Source organism: Labeo rohita, unplaced genomic scaffold (assembly GCF_022985175.1).
Source record: "Labeo rohita strain BAU-BD-2019 unplaced genomic scaffold, IGBB_LRoh.1.0 scaffold_609, whole genome shotgun sequence".
NCBI lineage: Eukaryota > Metazoa > Chordata > Actinopteri > Cypriniformes > Cyprinidae > Labeo > Labeo rohita.
Genome location: NW_026129534.1, coordinates 27,006 through 47,895, shown reverse-complemented (window position 1 = coordinate 47,895; position 20,890 = coordinate 27,006). Strand labels below are relative to the sequence as shown.

Sequence of the window (20,890 nt, the reverse complement as noted above, 5' to 3'; positions counted from 1 at the left end):
TAAGTAAACTGAATTTACGGTGTATGTTTCTGCAATTATAGTGTACCTATAAAGAACGTACATGTAGGTATAAGGGAATTAAATTTGGGTAGTAAGGGAGTAACAAACCAGATATGCAACATGCAAAGAACTATATAAGTATACTGAATTTACGGTGTACGTTTCTGTAATTATAGTGTACCTATTAGTACGTATGTGTAGGTATAAGAGAACAATAGGCTATGTTACGTTTTGGTAATTCGGGGGTAACAACCAGATATGCAACCTGCAAAGAACTGCGCAAGTAAACTGAAGTTACAGTGTATGTTTCGTATTTATATTGTACCTACGTGTAAGTATAAGGGAGCAATATGTTACGTTTGGGTAATAACGGGGTAGCTAACAGATATACAAATAATTTATAATGGAATTACTTAAAAACTTAACAGGTACCTGTTCTATTAAATCGTAAGTTTGGTGTATCTATACGTAAGCTTTTTAAAATTACTGGGAAAATATACTCTTGTTCCATGTAGTTACAGGGTAAGTGTGCCCTCTGCGGGCTGTAAATTAAAGTGGCGATTGTTAACCCAGGGTATCTGCAGGTTTCTACGAGTTAGATTTAAGACTTTTTAAGACCTTTTTAATACCGTACAGAATGAAATTTAAGACCAATTTTGTAGTAACAAATTTGCAAACACCACACAACACAACCAATTACCTTAAACTCTTTATTGATTTACAGAAAGAGTGAAACAAAATTGCAAAACATAGTCTTTGGACTGACTAATCATTAGAAAGAATATTGACAGCCATGGGCTTATGAAGATTTCAAACAAACACTGCACAGCAGTAAGTACACTGCATGCCATTAACCTGAACATTTGTTTTTTACTGTATTGATCTCAGTTCTTTGCCCTTTGCCAACAACTCGGTCTCAATTTGCTGTAATTCACTTGTTTTTTCTTTATATCTCTTCCTCAGTGTGTTTGATTTTGTAATGAGCTGTGCCATCAAGGTGCCAGCTTTTCCTTCAGCTTCTTCTGCAAGCTGATCTGCATCCCTCTGCAGGCTCATAGATACCTGGACCAGAATTTTCTTTTTCTTTTTCAGGTGCTCGATGTTTTCTTCTAAAGATTTCCGTTTCTGTGCCTGGACATCTGTAATTTTCTTAGCCTTCTGCTGATCAAGGTGCATTCTATATCTAGACCTGGCAGATGCAGCTGAGGCCAGTAACTCTTTAGAAACAGGCACATTGAGGAGCCCCCCACAGATGTTGACATAATCGCATACCAGTCGATGGGTGACCATTGTCTCCTCCTGCATATTGCAGGTCTCCACTTCTTTGTTAATGGAGAATCCCCTCTCCACTGTAGCCTGCCCATGGGACAGGAGAAGCAGTTTCTTGCAAAAGCCCCACAACTCATCATAGCGCTCGGCAAGTACACCATGCAAGAACGTATCTAGCCTGGTCTCTGTGGATCGGTATGAAACAAGGGTCTCATTTTCAGCAGATAACATGTCACTAAACTGCTGGATTATCACATCACCTACAGAAAACAACAGTAAGGAAAAAATACTATTAATTTTATTTTAAAAAAAAGTATGCATATAAAGTATTAATACAATGTTTACACAAGCCATTTTTTACATTTAGAATAATGGCATATTTCACAACTTGATTTACTACACTTCGATAGAACTGAACTATTCTTTCCTACCAGCAGAGACACCTCCTGACAACTGTTGGGCTTGCAAAAGCTTCTGCACCAGTTTTGTCATGTTGCTCTTGCACCAGTCAGGGTCAGACAACATCATGCTGGGATCCAAACAGGCCACGTGCCTCACTACAGGATACTTTAATGGACTCTTTTCCTGTACTTTCTGGATGATGGTAGACATCATTTTAAGACAGTCTTTCCTAAACTCCAGAACTGTGAGTTCCCTATCTTTTCTGTTTCTGTAGTTCCTGATGGGAGGATGCAAAAACCTATTATAACCTATTATGACCTTTTATGAAATCAAGCTTTTAGCTAAAGGAAAATCAAACATGAGATCTCCTTCTCAACTCACATCTTTCTCCTAGACAGAAATGAGATCAAGTGAACATCAAACTGAGACATAAGGCTAAGTCTCCTGCTTCTCACATGTTTCTCCTGAGACAAAAAATGACATTCTTTCATGTTTGTCTCCTCTAAAGCTTCATAAGAGATCTCAGCTACATCACTCACTGTGCTCAGATTATTCTCCTTAGATAGAGACACTCACATTCTCACATTTATCTCCTCTAAAGCTTCAAACTGAGACATAAGAGATCTCCTGAGACACATCACATCACTGTGCTCAGATTAGCTTCTCACTGTGCTCAGATTATTCTCCTTAGATAGAGACACTCACATTCTCACATTTATCTCCTCTAAAGCTTCATAAGAGATCTCAGCTACATCACTCACTGTGCTCAGATATTCTCCTTAGATAGAGACACTCACATTCTCACATTTATCTCCTCTAAAGCTTCATAAGAGATCTCAGCTACATCACTCACTGTGCTCAGATTATTCTCCTTAACCAGAGACACTCACATTCTCACATTTATCTCCTCTAAAGCTTCATAAGAGATCTCAGCTACATCACTCACTGTGCTCAGATTATTCTCCTTAACCAGAGACACTCACATTCTCACATTTATCTCCTCTAAAGCTTCATAAGAGATCTCAGCTACATCACTCACTGTGCTCAGATTATTCTCCTTAGATAGAGACACTCACATTCTCACATTTATCTCCTCTAAAGCTTCATAAGAGATCTCAGCTACATCACTCACTGTGCTCAGATTATTCTCCTTAACCAGAGACACTCACATTCTCACATTTATCTCCTCTAAAGCTTCATAAGAGATCTCAGCTACATCACTCACTGTGCTCAGATTATTCTCCTTAGATAGAGACACTCACATTCTCACATTTATCTCCTCTAAAGCTTCATAAGAGATCTCAGCTACATCACTCACTGTGCTCAGATTATTCTCCTTAGATAGAGACACTCACATTCTCACATTTATCTCCTCTAAAGCTTCATAAGAGATCTCAGCTACATCACTCACTGTGCTCAGATTATTCTCCTTAGATAGAGACACTCACATTCTCACATTTATCTCCTCTAAAGCTTCATAAGAGATCTCAGCTACATCACTCACTGTGCTCAGATTATTCTCCTTAACCAGAGGCACTCACATTCTCACATTTATCTCCTCTAAAGCTTCATAAGAGATCTCAGCTACATCACTCACTGTGCTCAGATTATTCTCCTTAACCAGAGGCACTCACATTCTCACATTTATCTCCTCTAAAGCTTCATAAGAGATCTCAGCTACATCACTCACTGTGCTCAGATTATTCTCCTTAACCAGAGGCACTCACATTCTCACATTTATCTCCTCTAAAGCTTCATAAGAGATCTCAGCTACATCACTCACTGTGCTCAGATTATTCTCCTTAGATAGAGACACTCACATTCTCACATTTATCTCCTCTAAAGCTTCATAAGAGATCTCAGCTACATCACTCACTGTGCTCAGATTATTCTCCTTAGATAGAGACACTCACATTCTCACATTTATCTCCTCTAAAGCTTCATAAGAGATCTCAGCTACATCACTCACTGTGCTCAGATTATTCTCCTTAGATAGAGACACTCACATTCTCACATTTATCTCCTCTAAAGCTTCATAAGAGATCTCAGCTACATCACTCACTGTGCTCAGATTATTCTCCTTAGATAGAGACACTCACATTCTCACATTTATCTCCTCTAAAGCTTCATAAGAGATCTCAGCTACATCACTCACTGTGCTCAGATTATTCTCCTTAACCAGAGGCACTCACATTCTCACATTTATCTCCTCTAAAGCTTCATAAGAGATCTCAGCTACATCACTCACTGTGCTCAGATTATTCTCCTTAGATAGAGACACTCACATTCTCACATTTATCTCCTCTAAAGCTTCATAAGAGATCTCAGCTACATCACTCACTGTGCTCAGATTATTCTCCTTAACCAGAGGCACTCACATTCTCACATTTATCTCCTCTAAAGCTTCATAAGAGATCTTGGTAACATCTTGCACCATGCTCAGCCCTTACAAAACAATAATACATGGGAATATATTGAAAAATATATAATGTGACATATTACAAAATACATTTTCAAATATTATACCCGATGCTAATATTTTCACTATACATCAATATATGCATTGACAATATAGTATGTATTGAACATATAAATATATTTAGAATGAAAGACTGAAATAAATCTCAAATTTGATCTTTTATTGGGTAAATTGCATATAGAGGTTTCCACATAAATGTGAATTAATTTATACACATACGTAGATATAGACTTATTCATGGAATGAGTCAAAGCAGATTTCTGGTTCCTTGCATGATTTGCATGAAAATGAATATAGGGGGAGATCTGCTAGTATTTATTGTTGTATTACTTTGAATTTTAGAAGGCTTTGTGGTGTGTGTATATTCATGGAGTTACCGTGGTGCTGAAGAGTAGAGCCTGTATATAGAATAACGATTGGACAAAGACTTGTAAGATATGATATGTTTAAAAAGTAATGGCTGGGCATTTCACAGTGATTCCCTAAGTGTTTTAGTATAAGCAGGTGTGCTATTTTAAACTATATATGTTCGAAAATATAAAAAATGTATGCAACAGTTCGTAGAGATGGGAAGAAGGAGGCAGGAACCGGCGAACATTTAAAGACTTTAATCCAAATAAATAAACAAACTGAAAGTAATGCGGCAAGCCCCTCACGGACGACTGCCATGCTCACACATAATAAAAGATAAACAAAACAAAACAAAACAACACAACACAACGTCAAATCCAGACCTGGTCCTCTCTCGTCCTCGACTGGTGTCGCTCGTCCTTATATGCCTCCAAGCTCCCTCATGAGAGGACTCGAGACCGGTGTGACTCGCAGGTGACGCTCATTCTCAAATCACGCACCGGTCTCACTCGCTCCTCCTACAGTTACAGTACGTCTGTCGCTCGTCTACCTCACCAAAATGTATAATGTAAATGGTTGTTAAACTTAAGAAATAAAAATTTCCATACGTGTGTGCATATATGACATAGAGTAAATATATGTTCAATAAATTTTTACACATCCAGTACCAAATCTTATCCCATTTACATATATATAATATGAAGTATATTACTGGATATAAAATGACATATATTGTTACATATAAGTAAATATATTGTCACATTTCTCAATATATGAAAAGCAGTAATTTCTTATGACTCAATTTATTTTAATATATTTACGCAATATATTATTATGTATATTTTTAATATACAATTATTTAATTTAAATATATTTATCCTTTATATATTAGGAAATATATTTTCTTTCCGTAAAGGTGGCTATTATTCTTAGCTAGAGAGTTAATTTTTCAATTTTATTTTAAACTCCCAATCAAATTACATACATACATGATAATAAATAATAAAATCCATTGATTTTACTACAGATATATTAAACAAAGAAAAATGTTATGTAGCAACCATAAAGAAATTGTATACAATTGTATACCATACCATACCATACCATACCATTATTCATCTACAATTACAACAAATTCTTGTTGTGGTTATGCATTCATTCAATCAATCAATCCCTTTCCAATGTGTTTGGGAAATGTGCTGCAAATGCAATGCCTGGCATTGAAGACAAATTTAAAAACATTAGTTTGCTTAAAATATTTTCAATAACTACAACTTTTCTTTTTATAGGATTGTCAAGTAAGCTTACAATGTGAAAACAAGTTGCTCCTGTAACAATGTCCTGCTGGAGATCTAGTCCTGTGCATGAAAATTCATTCACAAAAGCAAGATGTCTCTCATTTGAAAAATTGTCTCCATCTTTATAAATGAAAAAGAAGTCAATCTGACCGTAACATACTTCATTCCCATCATGAAATGTCACAGTGCAATTGTTTCTTCTTTTGGCTCTGACATACTGCTTTGAGGAATAAACAGTTCTGCCTATCTGAACTCTGCTAAATGCCTTCACAACATTACTATGTAAGCTATGTCCTAAAAACATTTCTAATGTAGACATGTCTGCGCAATCCAGCAAAAGATTGAAGGGAACACCCATTTCTTTCACTCTAAAGGTACCTGTGTTTGAAAAGCAAAAATGACTTGTGTCATTTGTCATCTTGGCAATGAAATCAGCAGTGGTATTACCAATTTTGGTGGTTTGAGCAATATTTGGGAGACACTGAATAAGTTTCACTGCATTTACCATTTGTAGAGGAATATTTTGAGTTCCATGAATGAGACGAAGCAAATGTCCATTTTTGTCCTCAAAGTGAAAGCAAGAATGGGTCCACAAAGGTCCAAGAGCTCTAACACTGTCTGCTAAATGAACTAATAAGTGAACATTGGCTGTCAGGTATCTGTCACCATAAAGCACATTCATCTGAGAACAAAACTTCCACAGAAGTTTCTCAGCGTGATCTATTTGTGCAAAGGTTATGGAATCCAAAAGAAGAATGAACATTGCTTCACTTAGCAGCAGAAAGTGATTGTAGTACAGGTTTGCAAGAATACCTCGAAAAACTACTGGCCCAAAGAACAACAACATACACCGGTACTCTGAAGCTTTATAGTACATTCTTTGGACAGAAACAGAGCGAGGGAAACGTGTTTTAAATGGTGGTTGAATTTCACTCATGCGTTTGTCTACTTCACTAATTGATCTGACCATGCTAAAAGAACAGCGTGAGAATTCTGTGGAAAACCACAAATGCATCAAAAGTCGCATTACACCAAGAAGCACAGAATGCATGTAATCAACACCTGTGCCTAAGATCAAATCAAAGCTATTTACTGTGCTGAGGTATGTGGGACCCTTAACTCCACGCACTATGGTTTCTGAATCAAATGACAACTTGGCATCTTCCACAAATCTTGTATGAGTACGTGCAGGACCCTTTGGATCTTCAGTTTGAAAGGGGAAAGTATGCACATGTCCCCTTTCTCCTGTTTTAATTGTCTTGCCAGGCTGTTCACATTTTAAACATCCAAAATGTCCATTGTACTGAATAGTATTTAACACTAAAGCTTTTGCGGGTAAATCACAAGTACCTGCAATGGTTAATACTCTGCATATAAAGGGACTATTTGATTCATAAAATTGAACAAGGACTCCATCTCTTTGTATATTATTAAGAGTGTCACACAGCGGTTTAAGGAAAGTCAGCATAGATGGTTTTGACTCACCAAACCAAAGACCTGCAAGAATCATGTTTTCTCTGTTTGTACGCTCAACAAAATTTAGTTCATTTATGATACAATAAAAAGGCCACACTGAGAATTTAGAGGACTTGAAAACAGGAATGCCGTCTGTGTTCCAGAGTAAGGAAATATTGTGGGAATCACTAAGTAACCCACCACCTGCCAAAAACTTCTGATATACTTGTCCATCATATATATCCTCTACATTGCACTGGCCCTTTTTTTGTCTAATGAATCTAAATTTTAACTTTTCCTCAAAACCTTTTTTTGCGAACAATGCCTTAATTTGAGATTCAATTGGAACTTCAATGAAATATGAAGTTGATACCTCTGCTTCACAGACCTGACACTGGGCGTTATCGCTCTCTACTGACATATAACAACCGTTGCAATATTTGTGCACAATAAATGAGGGACCTGCATTATCAAAGATTTGTTTGATTTTTTTTAGATTTCCCAGGCACTCTGTTTGATGTTCTACTGGACAATGCAGGGAGATCAATTTGACCAAGTCACTCAGGGCTTTCCCTGTAATTTTGTGTCTATTAGCAAAAGCTAGTATAATGAGAACGCTTTCTGCAGTAGATACAGGAGCATTTTTGTAAAGTGAACAATCACCAGGCTTTTCCTTAAATTGAATTTCTGCATCATCATTAAGGTCATTGTCAAATAAAGTGCCATCATTCCACTCATCATCAATACTACAGTGAATAGGATCAAAATGTTCCACATCACAATCAGTAGTGTACGGAGTGTAGTCTTGTCTTGTATAAAACTCTTCATTAACATTACAAAGTTCAGGTCCGTACATCATAGAAGATCCCTCTGTCTGAGAAATGCCATTGTCCACTCCAAGCACTTCTGCACAGCAATAATCTGCTCTGTGGATTGACATGTCTCCTAAGGTTGCAGTGTTTTTTTTGCTGCAAGAAAAGAACAAATACCAAAGTGTGCAAACTTTCAAAAACAAACAAACAAACAAACAAACAATAAATTCTCACTTTGATGATTTTTCTTCTATATCTTTTGATTTTTGATTGGTCCTTAATTTTCCTTCTCCAACGAGACTGATTAATGGTTATTTGCGCCATCCTTTCTCTTGTGACTCAAGAGTATATACTGTACTACTCAACCAAATAACTTGCTTACAAAATTAAAAGAAACAATACTGTGGCAAGTTTATTTGCACTGATTTTTTTATAAATTAGCCAAACACATCTGACATTGTTAGCTAAAGTATTTTGCCTCACTTGGCAGTATAGGTGTTGCACTGATTACATCAGGTGTGCAGTTCACCTGTGAGCAATGATTGCCATGAATGTCATGGTGCACTTAAGTAGGAGATGGTTCAAACCATAGATACAAATAACTATAAACACAACATTTATATTGCCCATTGTAAAAACTGGCATTTTACCACCAAGTGTAATGGCACTAAACAGTGAGGGAAGCAGAAAGAGAAGGTAAGTAGCCCACAAAGATCTTTTTATTAGGCATGGTTTATGGTACTGAGAATTTGTTTCTTATAATTTGGTCTTGTCCACAGAACAGAGATCAGTGTGATGGAGATACCTAAAAGAATCCGTTACCCAATCAAAAAAACAAAGGTCAGTGAGCCAGCCACTGCCCTACAAAATGAAGAACGAGAAGGTAAATAAGTTTAATAGTTTTGACAGTCAAATGTATTAAAGGCTTCATTTAAATTAAGTCTGTACATCAATAAGCCTTTGTGTGTCCCTTAAACTTGCCTTGAACCCATGACTTTTTGAATAACTGACACTCTGCCAATTAAGTTATATGCTTGCTTACAGTGTTTGGGAAATTTGTGGTGGTTGGATGTTAAATGTAATGTGCAAATATGTATTGGGGTTTATTATGAATCAAAAAGCTTCAATGTTGTATTCCTAGTGACTGTTTATTGACTTTGGATTTATTCTTACAATTACAGGACTTTATGTTCTTGTAACATTTGAAGATGGATATACTGCAAGAATTTGTAAGACCTGCGACATACTTACAGAAAAGGAGTTGCCAATTACTAGCTTTGAGGGACTCATTCCAGGAGCTCGAGTTCTTGCAAGATGGTCAGACAACAAATTTTATAATGCCACTGTAGATCACATTGGGTTCTGTGACCAAAAGCAGGACCCGAGAAAGGGTGCAAAGAAGGACATAAAAAAAATTATGCATCTGCTGAATCATTTTATAACCAGAATCGGGTCGCTTCTGCACCAGCTGAACATGGTCCTTCCTCTGCACTAACCCAGCCTCCGTCTCCAGGATTGCCACCAACCCAACATCAATCTGTGCAATTACCATGCCCTGTTAAGCCTTTTAATCCACAGACCATGACACCATCTGAGTATTGTAATCAAGACCAGCCAGGTTTATTAGATTTAGATGAACATCAAAGACAAACCATGACACATAACTTAACCGCAAAAGAAACATTTTTGGGGCTTCTGTATAACCCGTCTATACCTCACCCCTCAGCTGAAGTTACAATTCAGGATGACCAGCTTGGGTTAGAGCCTGAGGAGGAATATGAAGAACCCCCAGTCAGATCACAGAACACATCCTATGAAAATAAACAATGGGAGCCATGTGAAACATGCAAGCTGGAGGTACAGGCATTACTTAAAGAGAATAAGATGATGAAAGATGTGCTGTCCAGCATGAGTAAGTAAAATGATTGCATGTAAAGGGACATTTCTGATTCATTAATAATTCCTCATCCACTGGAAGAGCTTTTACTCCTACCTTTTCTGTTTCAGATCTTGAACACCTACAGGCACTCAGAGACTTTATAGATAAGATGGAAGACTACAAATCACGTGAAAGTGGAGTGCTGATGCCTCAAACCAGACCTGGCCAACAAGAACTTTACCCAGACAGTGGGCTGCTCTTGTCCTCTACCAAACTAGCAGCTATTCACCAAGAGTCAAAGAAGGACTGTCTTCGTCTTTTCCATCTTCTGTTTGATCAGTTCTTCACTCATGAAGAATGTTCAAACTCTGTAGCGTTTGGAAAGCATGGCAAAGTCCCAGAGGGCAAGACAATTTTGGAGAAAAGTAAAGTAAATGGAATACTAAGTAAGTTCCTAAATCCTTTTTATCAAATGTGTCAACTTCATGTTCCATACATTTAATCTAATGTTTGGTTAGTTATAGGCACAATGGGATTAAAAGTATAGTTACAGTATTTCCCTTGACCAGTTCATGTAACATTTCCCTTTTTCCCCAATTGTAGCTTATGTCATGAGCTGCGGCAAATGTCATGGATGGAAACCAGTTGAAAAGTCAAAGCTGAAGAAAGCCCTTATAAACAAGTGTCGCATGAGATCAACTTAAATGTGTATGTAATTGTAGTGTTACATCAATGATGTTGTGTCATTTACTGGTCTTTTATTTAGCTGTTTCTGTATTTAAGTATCTATATGTAGCTGTGCTGCAGTGTAGTCTAGATTTTTTTTTTTTTTTTTTTTTTTTTTTTTTTTTTTTTTTTTTTTTTTTTTTTTTTTTTTTGAAATGCTGCTTATAAAGTGTAAAAAGAAACTGTATATATATATATATTTTAGTTTGATATTGTAGCAAATTTGTTTCTCTACGATTAAAATCTGTGTCTTTACAGAGATTGCAAAGTATGAACATAGCTCATGTGCAGTATCTAACACTATTTAATTTCTGTAATTTTTTTTATTTTAAGTGCCTTGTAAAAGATTTCCATATTGTATTTTCTTGCCATTGTATTAAGCATGTAAAATGAAACTTAAAACCTACATGAGTAAAGAAAATGTTAACCTCATACTGAGCACAGTAAAAGCAGCCTAACGTCTGAGCAATAAAACTTTCTGCAAGACACTAAAGAGCTCTCCCATCTTCATTTTAATACAGTCTCATGGATGTCTTGTCTTCTCCAAATTTACTTTAGTCTCATTTATGTCTATTTGTATGTTCCCTGGGCAATTTTATGAGTAAAATGTGAAGTCAAATGTGAAACCTAAAGTGGACACATATGAGAATCACAACCATAAATGCTGAGCTTAGTAAGAGCAATCTCTGAGTGAAAACACTTTCTCTAATGAGTCTTGAAAGAGATTACAGCAAGACAATAAAGAGAGTTTTAGAAAAAAAATCTGAGACACTGTTGATACTACAACAAGAGCTAAATAAGAATCTCAATTAAGTCTCAGATATTTCTCATGCCTCAGTTGTGTCTACTCTTATTTCTCCTAATGGAGTTTAGGAGAAACATCTGAGACACTGCTGATACTACAACAAGAGCTAAATAAGAATCTCAATTAAGTCTCAGATATTTCTCATGTCTCAGTTGTGTCTACTCTTATTTCTCCTAATGGAGTTTAGGAGAAACATCTGAGACACTGCTGATACTACAACAAGAGCTAAATAAGATTCTCAATTAAGTCTCAGATATTTCTCATGTCTCAGTCGTGTCTACTCTTATTTCTCCTAATGGAGTTTAGGAGAAACATCTGAGACACTGCTGATACTACAACAAGAGCTAAATAAGAATCTCAATTAAGTCTCAGATATTTCTCATGTCTCAGTTGTGTCTACTCTTATTTCTCCTAATGGAGTTTAGGAGAAACATCTGAGACACGTCGCTGATACTACAACAAGAGCTAAATAAGAATCTCAATTAAGTCTCAGATATTTCTCATGTCTCAGTTGTGTCTACTCTTATTTCTCCTAATGGAGTTTAGGAGAAACATCTGAGACACTGCTGATACTACAACAAGAGCTAAATAAGATTCTCAATTAAGTCTCTGATATTTCTCATGTCTCAGTTGTGTCTACTCTTGTTTCTCCTAATGGAGTTTAGGAGAAACATCTGAGACACTGCTGATACTACAACAAGAGCTAAATAAGATTCTCAATTAAGTCTCAGATATTTCTCATGTCTCAGTTGTGTCTACTCTTATTTCTCCTAGTGGCTTTTAGGAGAAACATCTGAGACACTGCTGATACTACAACAAGAGCTAAATAAGATTCTCAATTAAGTCTCTGATATTTCTCATGTCTCAGTTGTGTCTACTCTTATTTCTCCTAATGGAGTTTAGGAGAAACATGGGAAGACAAAGCTGACACCTAATTTAGACAATAAAGAGATAATTCAAGCTTCTCTCACCACAATCTCAGTTTTGACTCTCTTAGACATTTCTCATTTGCGTCTATATTTGTTTCTCCTAAGGAATTTTAGGAGAAACATCTGATAAACAGCTGACACTTAATCAAGAAACATAGGAGAATCACAACTATGTCTCCTGAGCTTAGAAAAAGCAACCAATGAGCAAATAGTTTTTCCTCTGGGATGTTTCCATGAAAAGGTGTACATGGTCTGCAACAATGCTTAGGTAGGTAGGCACTAACTGGTGCCATGATAGAGATAGTCAGTGTTATTCACTTCACCTGTCAACTGTCAATGTTATACCTGATTGGTGTAGTCATATTCATGATGAAGCCATTTTTACTGTTTAAGCTCCAGCAATCTAAACTTTACTTTGTCTTTCTGAATGATGGTTTCAAAAATGAAAAACCATGAGAAACATTCTAATAAATTTATGATATGGATTACAAATATTAGAAACATTATAATTAAAAGATGAAAGTAGGTCAATCCAGACCTACAGGTGTAACTTTACTGACTACTGAATGGTAAGATCCTCAGAGAGTAACCACACCAGAAGAAAGGAAAGACTGTGTCAGTGAAGGTGGTTGTGAATGTGTGTAGATGTGTGTTAGTTACAGGATCAGAGAATGACACCGTTCCTCTGTCATAGTCCAGATCAACTCTCACACGCTGAAGATACTGTTCAACAGGAAAACCAAACTGCTTAAACAATCTGTACCGCACACTCCAAACATCAGTGTTAAAGAAATCATATCCCTTCCTTTGGTTTGATGCTGTAGTTACTCCAAGACTCCAGAATGGACTCTCTTTAACCTCCACATCCCAGCAGTGTGTTCCTGAGTTAAAACCCTCTGAACCCAGAACACATTTATACCTGTCAAACCTCTCTGGATTATCAGGAAGCAGTTGTTTGTTCCCACTGTTTCCCACACTAGTCAGATCATCAGACAGGACGAGATCTGGATTTGCAGTGTTTGGATCCAGAATCACAGGAGCTGATGAGACACAATCAACAGCTGCTTTTATTCTGATGTTCATATAATGATCAAGAGTGAAACGTACACAGATTATTATGAATTATGATACTTGTCCTATTGATCAAACACATCAGACATTTTCCTCTGATCGCTGTCAGTGTTGTTACAGTAAATATTTTAGATTTGCCAATCAATCAAACTGAACTGAGATCTGCTGTATCACTGTAACTGTAAATATCAAGTTGTTCTTCTCTTGTTTACGGCTCAGTTTGGTGTAGTAGCTCATCTGGTTATTCACACATAATGCTGAAATCTGTAAATATTCCCTCATGTGTCATTTCCAGTGTATGTGTAACAGCACAGATCTTCTCCAGACTCACTGTTTTGGACAATGTCCTGCATCTTCTTCCAGACTCTGAACGGCAGGTTGCCCAAGTAACGTGGCACATGAATCAAAGCTCCAGAAGGCGTCTGTGGATCCGGCTGTGAGATCTGGACTCTGGAAGAACATTCAGGAGTCAGAACTGCAGTGGCTTTGGCTTCAGAAGCAGAGAGACCAGAGACACCAGCAGATCACTCACCTTTCCATCGTGACTGGAAACTCCTGCAGACCAAACACAACATTTATCATCAAGAACTCAATCAATCATCAATCAATCAATCAATGGATGATCTGAAATCAGACCTTTAGAAAGCAGATGTCATTGGCTTTCATCATCTCCTCCGTCTCTTTGATTGTGTGTGAAAGAGCTGAGATGTGTCTGTTCATGTCCTCCAACTTCTCCTTCATCATCTGCTTCTTCTGCTCCTCTTCCTTTCTCAGTGCAGTGATTGTAGCTTCTTCTTCATCTCTGAGAAACTGGTGAAGCTTCTCAAACTGTTGTTTAATCTGACGCTCTGTGTGCTCAGCTTGAGACTGAAATCAAATCACATTCACTTCAATCATCTCAATCAACACACATCAACACATCACATCATTCAGATCCAAGAGAAACTCAGACACCGACATATAACAGATCTAGAAGCAGATTGCTGTTTGTCATTTACAAAAAATATTAAACTGTATAACAAATATAACAAATCATAATTGTGTATAGTGATCCTCCACCTGTACTGAAAATGACTCTTGGTTCTGTTTCCTCACCTTGATGTGTTGAACTGTTTTCTCAAACTCTCTTTTAATTTTTTCATTGTATTGATGTTTCCACTGTAATGACTTCAGTGCTGTATTGAGCTCCTCCTAGAATTGAACAAAATAAATTTATTACAAATATAAAACCCCAGATAACAGTGAAGAGACAAGGATATAGTGATCATACAGTGCTGTGAAAAAGTATTTGCCCCATCCAGATTTTTTTTCTTTATGTATCTGTGTGTGTATATCTCATACTAAATTGATTCAGAAATGAAAACCTAACATAAAGAAAAGGCAGCCTAAGTAAATACAAAATACACTTAAATCAAACTTTTTTAACAGCATGAACTTGGTTCAAAGGTTGTATGCAGTAACTACACTTTAGTATGATACTATAGTGTATACAAAAACAGAAGAAAATAGTGTAGAGGCAGAGTATTTTCCATTATTTTGAATAAAATGATAGAGAGAATTACCTACCTTATATGATGGAACTACTTCACTTATTGGTCTGAATGTGTGATTGATGTGTTGTTTTGAATCTCTGCACACTAAACACACAGGCTGTTTGTCCTCCAGACAGAAGAGTTTGAGTTTCTCTCTGTGTAAACTGCAGATCTCCTCAGATCCTGATGAACGACTCTCATTTCTCTCCTCCAGGAACGACTCACACAAGTTTTGTAATGCCAGATTTACTGGAGGATTATCTCTTGAGGATCTTCTCCTGCAGACAGGACACTCCTGAGTTTTCTTGGTTCTCCAGAACTGTTGAAGACACTCTTTACAGACACTGTGACTACATGATAAAAGAACAGGATTCTTGAAGATTTCACAGCACACGGGACAATTATAGTCATATTCAGCTGATGAAGACATTTTCACTGTTTGAACTCCAGCAATCGAAACTTTACTTTCTCTTTCAGAGCAAGTGTCAAAAATGAAAAAGCCAGAGAATTACGAATATCTGCTGTCTGCTCAGAAACAATATTCTCAAATGCATCAGTGTTTCTCTTCGTTTTTGTTTTCATCAAAGAAGAAAATCAGAATGACAGAAAGGAGAAATAGCAAGTCAGTCTCTTCCTGGTAAGTGTTGTAAGAGGGTGGAGTTTCTGATCACCTTTGGTCTGATGACAACATCAGGATTTCTTCAGGTTACATATTAATAAAACGCATTTAAAATCTTCACACACTGAAGTCAGTGATAAACACAACTCAAGGCAGGAACAGAACAACCAAGCAATGTAATAATAACAAAGACCTGAACTGAACACAACACAACACAACACAACACAGAGCTTAAATAAAATAAACAACAGAAGATAACTAACATTAGAACAGTGGAGATCCAGGTGGAGACAACCATCCCAGGTGGAGCTGACTGCTCAATAGGCCTATGAGAAGTGATGATCATGGAGGTTGTAGGTCAGGGGTGTCCAGTCCTGCTTCTGGAGGGCCAGTGTCCTGTGGAGTTTAGCTACAACCAGTTTAAACACACTTGCTGGAAGTTTCTAGTAAGTCTGAAGACTTTGATTAGCTGGTTCCGGTGTGTTAAATAGGATAGTTAATTGGAGCTCAACTCTGCAGGATAGTGGCCCCTGTCCTAGGTGAAGTTAATAGGTCAACTGTCGAAGGCTGAGCTGGTGAAGACTCAGACCAAGGTGAATCACTAGTGAGCAGAGCAGGAGCCGAAGAGATGTGCAGTGCAGGCAGGGATAGAGGACAGGCCAATACAGGTGGGGGTGAACAGACAGACGTCACAGGGGAATTCAAGATGGTCATAACCATGAACGGCTCTCCTGGCTGAGGGAAGGGAACAGGGAGGGAACTCACTGGATTTAGACATCCAGAATAGGAAGCAAGGCAGAAACTCAAATTTCAGTGCTGTGTGCAGGAACAGGCTTGGTGCAGAAAACAGAAACAGTCAGCATTCACTCACTCTCAATGTTTTTAAGTAGTGATTCACCAGCCGTGGTTAAAGGGGTATACGATATGCCCTCAAACTCTAATGCTAAATTTACTGGCACAGGTGATGTTGCCACTCACACACCTGGGGCCTGTACCATGAAGCCGGATTAGCTGGCTAGCCAGGTAAGTTTAGGATTAGTTTGCACCAATGCTGGGTTTTAGGTACTGTGACGAGTCGGCTGCCTCCCCCCCTTATTGTCAGCTGCACCCCGTCAGTAATCGCCGCCCTTCACCAGGCTCCCGACGGGAGTGGGCGTGTGGGAGGAGGAGGGGCGCTGAAACATCCAGGTCTGGCGGCGTGTGATGGGGCACACCTGATGTGAATGAAGCCTCATCACCGCCGCTGTTAAAATGCCGAGCGCGCCTCTCCTCAGGAGACCGGTCTCTTCCCCGTGCATGCACGCTGGTGTCCTCGTGGGTCCAGGAAGGGGTGAAGAGGGAACCAGCGCCGCAGGACGAGTTGCCGGACCCCGCGGGTTCGGATGAGGACCGCACCCGTGACGGCTGACGGGCCAAGATGCCGGGCCGTGATATCCCCCAGAAGCGCCACGTAGGTGGAGGAGGACGATGCCGCTAGAGAAGCCGCCGCCCCTCGCACCCCGGACCTGAGTGGGGAGCGCGTGCGGCCGCCGGACTCCGCCCCTTACCTGGACCCTTCCCTTCGGAACACTACCCCTCCTTCACGGAACCCCGTCACATCGAGGACACCAGATCCCCCTTTTTCTTTTGGACACTTTTTCCCCCTTTTTGGACACTTTCTGTTTTATTGTTTAATAAAAGCCTCTCCGAGGCCTGACGTCACACCCACTGTGTCTGTCGCTTTGCTCCGCCCCCGTGACAGTACCATGAAAGAAACTCGGCTTCAGTTGGTGTTCATTGCCATGGTAACTTGCGCTGCACGGCTAACCTGCTCCGGGGCAGGTTAAGTTCTGGATTCGAGATCTCAAAACAAAATTTGACCAATCAGTAGTGAACATTTAAGTGACGCAACTAATTTCTAGTGTCTGTTGCAATGGCTTGTCCTTTTCTGAGAAATCCCGTGAACATTTCCGCGCAAATTGTTCGAAGAGCGCTTCGCAGAGAAAGAGTTTTTAGGGACAGATAGGATCCCATTGCCTTCCCTGATAGTTACTTGTATGAAAGATACAGATTTTCCGCCGAAGGCATATTGTATCTTTGCGAACTTCTAGAGCCGCACATTAACAAATCTGACGCGTCGAAGCCATGCCCTTACTGTAACGCAAATGGTATGTATTGCGTTGCGTTTTTTTGCAAGCGGAACATACTTGTATGCAATCGGTGATGCAGAGCACCTAGGAAAAAACACGGTTTGTCGAACCATTCGTAAGGTGGTCCTCGCTCTGCAAGGCTACCTAAACAGCTTTATTGTATTCCCTGGCTTTTTATCGACCTTATCAATTAAAGAGGGTTTTTATAAAATTGCAGGTGAGATATATTAATAAAATCACATAATTTTATTTCTCTTATAACACTTACATGTTTACTATAATACAGTACATTTTTTTATCTAAAAGGATTCCCTAGAGTCATAGGAGCAATAGACTGCACGCATGTTGCAATCTCCACAGCTCTAGGAGACCATGAGGCAGACTATGTAAATAGGAAGTCTTTTCACAGCCTTAATATTCAGGTAGGTGTACTATGATTGTGATATTTTTAGCTTTAGTTAGGTGAGTATTTAGATAAAAAATAGCATTTTAATTATCTACTGTACTGTGTTCATCTGCAGATGACTTGTGATCATGAATGTATGATCACAAGCTTGGATGCCAAGTGGCCCGGCTCAGTGCATGACTCACGAATTTTCCGTGAGTCTTTGTTGTGTCAACGCTTTGAGGAAGGCAAGTTACATTTGGAACACTACAGACTACTTTAAAGTATTCTTTTAAAATGTGACAGCGACATTTTCACAATGTTTCCTTTTCTGTCTTATGACAGGGCTTTTTGATGGTGTGTTAGTTGGAGACAGGGGATATGCATGCCAGAGGTTTTTGCTAACCCCTTATCCTGACCCCCAGACACGATCACAAAACCGGTTCAATGTGGCCCTCAGTAAAACCAGGGTCAAGGTAGAGATGACCTTTGGCATCCTAAAGGCACGCTTCAACTGCCTTCGGCACTTAAGAGTGTCGCCAGAACGGGCATCACAGATAGTGGCTGCATGTGCCATTCTGCACAACATAGCCACTATCAGAAAGGAGCGAGTACCAGCATTAAACCAGCTTCTCCCTGATGAAATTGACCCCATCACACTTGACCACCCAGCTGGTGCAGCTGTCAGAGAAGCAATCACAACACAATATTTTACTTAAGCACACTGAAACTACAGATGTTTTGTTTTTTTATTGGTTATGTGGCTGTAGAGCAAGGAGAGAGAGCAAGAGAAAGTAGCGTTAATAAAAATTCTGTATTCATGCCAAAGTGTTAGTTGGTTAATAGTGTACGTACAGAAATCTGTTTTTCAAGCTGTTTAATCTCCAGTTTAATTTTTTTTATTTGGAGTCTCCTCAGCTCACAGTCAAGCTCCTTCAGTGTACAGTCTATTTCCATTTTTCTTTTGTAAAGGGCCCTGACTGAGTCAGTTTCCACCTGAAACCAATAAAACTGAAGGTTAATCAAATGACAAAATATTGCACTTTCTACTTTCTAATGTTAGGTAATGTTTAAGCATTACCTTGTTCACATTCCTTTTGAATCCCATTGAGGTAGAGGCCTCAGGTTCAGCGGTAGGTTGTGAAAAATCCTACAACAAATGAAAAAAGGACCAGAGTCACTTTATTGCTATACATTCACATGTGTGCAATAATTAAGTCAACAGCACTCACCTCAGCAAGCCCAGTGCCTTCAGTCTCAGAACAGGCAGACAGTGTCTCCTCATTTGTTACACTCTAAATAAGAAAAATAGGCCTATGTAAAGCAGAAATGTTGTAAAACAGGTTATGTTCAAAGTGTTCATTTTGCTGTATACTGACCTCTGTCTGGGAGACTGCATGTATGTGTGATGGCTTTAGCAGGGCCACTGTGTTTCCATCTACTGCATAACATAGTTAGTAATACAAAAATAAATAATGTAGTAAGGCTTTGGACACATACCCACTGTTACTTGCTTAGAGGAGCCAGCACCAGGGTCAGACTGTCTAGCACCTGAAATACCATCCATTATTGGTCGCCCCTCATTGTTACTTAGAGCCAACTCCTCTGCCACAGTGTATTCTGGAGGAGGTGGTCCTCCTCCTGTTTTTCGGCCGTCACACTTTTTTCTCTTTGCTGCTAAGAAGCGTTTGTGATACAATGTTCTCATTTAAAAAAAAACACACATCATCAGAAATACTCACCACTTTGAAGTATATTTTTATATTTTGTCCTGATCTGCTGCCAAGTACGTTTGGAGTTTGGGTTGCATCTAAAAATAAAGTCAAGTAATATGATCTTGTATCATTTTCACATTTACATAAACAAATAAAAATACCTTGTAATTTTGTGTATTTACACAATGCCTTCATATGAATATAGTTATATACATACATAGCCCTATACTATATAGCCATATAGCATATATGTATATGTCTATGTATATGTGTATATATATATATATATATATATATATATATGTATATATGTGTGTGTGAGTGTGTGTGTGTGTGTAAGCATTTAAAATTATTTTAACTGTTAACAGTAGTTCAGTAGTGAAAGCATATTGAAATAACATAAGTTAGTAACACTACAACTTTAGTGATCATTCTTCATTTGTCCGGTCGAATGCTTTTAACAATTACACTGTTATTGTAAAGTGTTAGCATAATTTTTACGGGCGTGCAAATACATAAACTAACGTTACATATACATAATTAGACCTTGATGTATAAAATATGTATTTAACTTACGCATTAACGCTATCCGCAATCTTTCTCCAACAGTCTTCTCTCGCTTTGGCAGCAGACACGGTATTACTGCGCGCTTGTAAAACGTGCTTAAATTCATTGTATTTCTGCATTATAATAGTTTGCTCCTCAGCGGAGAAATATAAGGACCTCCCTCTCTCCATGTCGAACGCAATTGGTTGTTCGGTGGCACGTCACTCTTTTATGTGCACGTGCGCGCCTCAAGTAATCATGCTTAAGGATCAAAGCCTGGGTTAACAAAGAAAGTTGATGAGCTTCATCATGGTACCAATAATGCCTGATTGCATCGGTTTGGATTTGTCAACCCAAAACTAATCCTGTAACTCTGAGTTTGTCCATCTACGTTCATGGTACAGGCCCCTGGTCACAGATGATCCACTGGTCAGTCCATGATGCTGGTGCTTCAGTTGTGACAGACTCCGGCTCCAGAGCAAGAGGAT

The 20,890-nt window shown here is 38.5% G+C and overlaps 2 protein-coding genes, 1 long non-coding RNA gene and 1 pseudogene across 3 annotated transcripts; 2 read left to right on the top strand and 2 right to left on the bottom strand.

Moving 5' to 3' along the window:
• The first annotated feature begins 8,565 nt into the window (after positions 1 to 8,565).
• LOC127161270 (uncharacterized) lies at positions 8,566 to 11,496 on the top strand. The gene is made up of 5 exons (XM_051103920.1): positions 8,566 to 8,762; positions 8,846 to 8,949; positions 9,248 to 9,978; positions 10,074 to 10,391; positions 10,549 to 11,496. Exons 3-5 carry the CDS (start codon positions 9,648 to 9,650, stop codon positions 10,647 to 10,649), a joined length of 750 nt encoding a protein of 249 aa, XP_050959877.1. The 5' UTR covers positions 8,566 to 8,762; positions 8,846 to 8,949; positions 9,248 to 9,647; the 3' UTR covers positions 10,650 to 11,496.
• Positions 11,497 to 12,330: 834 nt separating this feature from the next.
• LOC127161266 (nuclear factor 7, brain-like) lies at positions 12,331 to 15,629 on the bottom strand. Its single transcript, XM_051103913.1, has 6 exons — positions 15,043 to 15,629; positions 14,572 to 14,667; positions 14,113 to 14,343; positions 14,009 to 14,031; positions 13,808 to 13,926; positions 12,331 to 13,445 (listed from the first exon to the last, which is right to left on the bottom strand). The coding sequence occupies exons 1-6, from the start codon at positions 15,436 to 15,438 to the stop codon at positions 12,958 to 12,960; spliced, it is 1,353 nt and encodes a 450-aa protein (XP_050959870.1). The 5' UTR covers positions 15,439 to 15,629; the 3' UTR covers positions 12,331 to 12,957.
• A 1,910-nt stretch (positions 15,630 to 17,539) lies between these two features.
• Positions 17,540 to 18,933, top strand: LOC127161267 (putative nuclease HARBI1; annotated as a pseudogene).
• An 80-nt stretch (positions 18,934 to 19,013) lies between these two features.
• LOC127161269 (uncharacterized) lies at positions 19,014 to 19,801 on the bottom strand. Its single transcript, XR_007827002.1, has 4 exons — positions 19,521 to 19,801; positions 19,374 to 19,436; positions 19,223 to 19,291; positions 19,014 to 19,137 (listed from the first exon to the last, which is right to left on the bottom strand). It is a non-coding gene; the product is annotated as an uncharacterized LOC127161269 (long non-coding RNA).
• Positions 19,802 to 20,890: the final 1,089 nt, after the last annotated feature.